This window comes from Aplysia californica, unplaced genomic scaffold, assembly GCF_000002075.1.
Source record: "Aplysia californica isolate F4 #8 unplaced genomic scaffold, AplCal3.0 scaffold00138, whole genome shotgun sequence".
NCBI classification, from domain to species: Eukaryota; Metazoa; Mollusca; class Gastropoda; order Aplysiida; family Aplysiidae; genus Aplysia; species Aplysia californica.
This window is the reverse complement of record NW_004797408.1, coordinates 333,351-335,850: the sequence shown is the minus strand read 5'-3', so window position 1 is coordinate 335,850 and position 2,500 is coordinate 333,351. Positions and strand designations below refer to the sequence as shown.

General features: G+C 30.0%; 1 protein-coding gene across 4 annotated transcripts in view; it reads right to left on the bottom strand.

Annotated features, from left to right (window-relative positions):
• Window positions 1-2,500, bottom strand: part of LOC101858178 — a 26,939-nt gene that overhangs the window by 15,587 nt on the left and 8,852 nt on the right. Inside the window, exons 2-5 of one of the 4 annotated variants that reach the window (XM_005096808.3) lie at window positions 2,241-2,315; window positions 1,575-1,643; window positions 906-974; window positions 235-303 (exon numbers count right to left, since the gene is read on the bottom strand). In XM_005096808.3, the coding sequence (XP_005096865.1) occupies window positions 235-303; window positions 906-974; window positions 1,575-1,643; window positions 2,241-2,315 (282 nt within the window). The remainder of the gene's footprint in view (window positions 1-234; window positions 304-905; window positions 975-1,574; window positions 1,644-2,240; window positions 2,316-2,500) is intronic. The other 3 variants (XM_013081618.2, XM_005096809.3, XM_035969338.1) reach the window with 3 other exon arrangements.

The window sequence follows — 2,500 nt, the reverse complement described above, 5'->3', positions numbered from 1 at the left end:
GAATACATGATTAAATGAATGAATTAATGAATGAATGCATGAATGAATGAATGAAAATTAAGAATAAAATGAAAAGTAAAAAAAGATTTCAAACGGCATTTTTTTTTAGAAATATGAAATAAAACATAGGTATGAACATAAAAAATAAAATCAACGAAATAATCACACAATTAAAAATAAAAATAAAACACCCTGACAGATAAGTAAAACAATGGTTTGTTCTTATCCACGCACATCTACGCCATAGTATCCTGTCTGTGTCGACTCTGTGATGTTTGGACTACTCTGGTTTCGATGATCATTCTGAAATGAACAAAATTGTGGTGTGATTGCAGTGCCTGATGATTTGTCTAAATTCCGCACTCCCTTCCACTAGAAAAAATGACGTAATGAAATACAAAAAAGGAATAAAATACACACACAAAAGCCAACGTGATGTAAAAATTAAATGAACAATGATAATATAAAAGAATGAAAAAAAAGAAAGAAAAAAAACAAGATGGAAAGAATTGACAGATAGTATACAAAAATAAATAAATTTGGTTTTAAAATGTAAGGAATTTGATAAAGAATGAATGGATGAAAATATAAAAGAATGAATAGATGAATAAATGGATGAGTAAATGGATGAATGACTAAATGAATGAATGGATGAATAAAAGGATGAATGAATGAATAAATTTAAAAATGCATGAATGAATGAATGCATGAATGAATGAATGAATGAAAATTAAGAATAAAATGACAAGTAAAAAACCCATTCAAACGGGTTTTTTTAGAAATATGAAATAAAACATAGGGATGAACGTAACAAAATAAAATCAATAAAATAATCACACAATTAAAAATAAAAATAAAACACCCTGACAGATAAGTAAAACAATGGTTTGTTCTTATCCACGCACATCTACGCCATAGTATCCTGTCTGTGTCGACTCTGTGATGTTTGGACTACTCTGGTTTCGATGATCATTCTGAAATGAACAAAATTGTGGTGTGATTGCAGTGCCTGATGATTTGTCTAAATTCCGCACTCCCTTCCACTAGAAAAAATGACGTAATGAAATACAAAAAAAGGAATAAAATACACACACAAAAGCCAACGTGATGTAAAAATTAAATGAACAATGATAATATAAAAGAATGAAAAAAAAGAAAGAAAAAAACCAAGATGGAAAGAATTGACAGATAGTATACAAAAATAAATAAATTTGATTTTAAAATGTAAGGAATTTGATAAAGAATGAATGGATGAAAATATAAAAGAATGAATAGATGAATAAATGGATGAGTAAATGGATGAATGACTAAATGAATGAATGGATGAATAAAAGCATGAATGAATGAATACATTAAAAAATGCATGAATGAATGAATGCATGAATGAATGAATGAAAATTAAGAATAAAATGAAAAGTAAAAAAAGATTTCAAACGGCTTTTTTTTTTAAATATGAAATAAAACATAGGGATGAACGTAACAAAATAAAATCAATGAAATAATCACACAATTAAAAATAAAAATAAAACACCCTGACAGATAAGTAAAACAATGGTTTGTTCTTATCCACGCACATCTACGCCATAGTATCCTGTCTGTGTCGACTCTGTGATGTTTGCACTACTCTGGTTTCGACGGCCAATCTGAAATCAACAAAATTTTGGTGTGATCGCTGTCCCTGAAGATTTGTCTGAATTCCCCACTCCTGTCCACTAGAAAAAAATGACGTAATGAAATACTATCTTTAAAAAAAAGGAATAAAATACACACAAAAAAGCCAACGTGAAATAAAAATAAAATAAACAATGATAATATAATACAATTGAAAAAAAAAGAAAAAAAGAACCCAGATGGAAAGAATTGATAAATAGTATACAAAAATTAAATAAATTTGATTTTAAGATGTAAGAAATTTGATAAAGAAAGGTACCCAATCGGATAAACAAAGTAAACAACTTTCTGATATGCTTTTAAAAATATTCAATTTTTTCCTTTTTTCTTAGTAAAGATGGGAATTGGCGAGCGAAAGAAAAAGAACTTATAAACACTCACAGACACACAGACACACACACACACACACACACATACACACACACACACAAACACACACACACACACACACACACACACACGCCCACACACACACACACACGCACAAACAGACAAAAATCAGAAATAATTGAATCAACAAGTACAAAAATTGTAACTGTAAAGTTTCAGCAGTGCCAGCAACAACTAACGTTTTCTTCTACCACAGTTTGAAGTTGTCGATGTTCATTGCGCAGGTTGCTAAATTCGTTTTCCAATCTGGTCACCTGTAAAGGCAACAAAATAAAACGCATTAAAAAAATCAAAGTAGGTAGGGAGAGTTTTAAGTAGTGTTCAGTCAGTAAATATGATATCATCACCCCCACCAAGACCACCACCACCACCACCACCACCACCACCATCATCATCATCATCATCATCATCATCATCATCATCATCATCATCATCATCA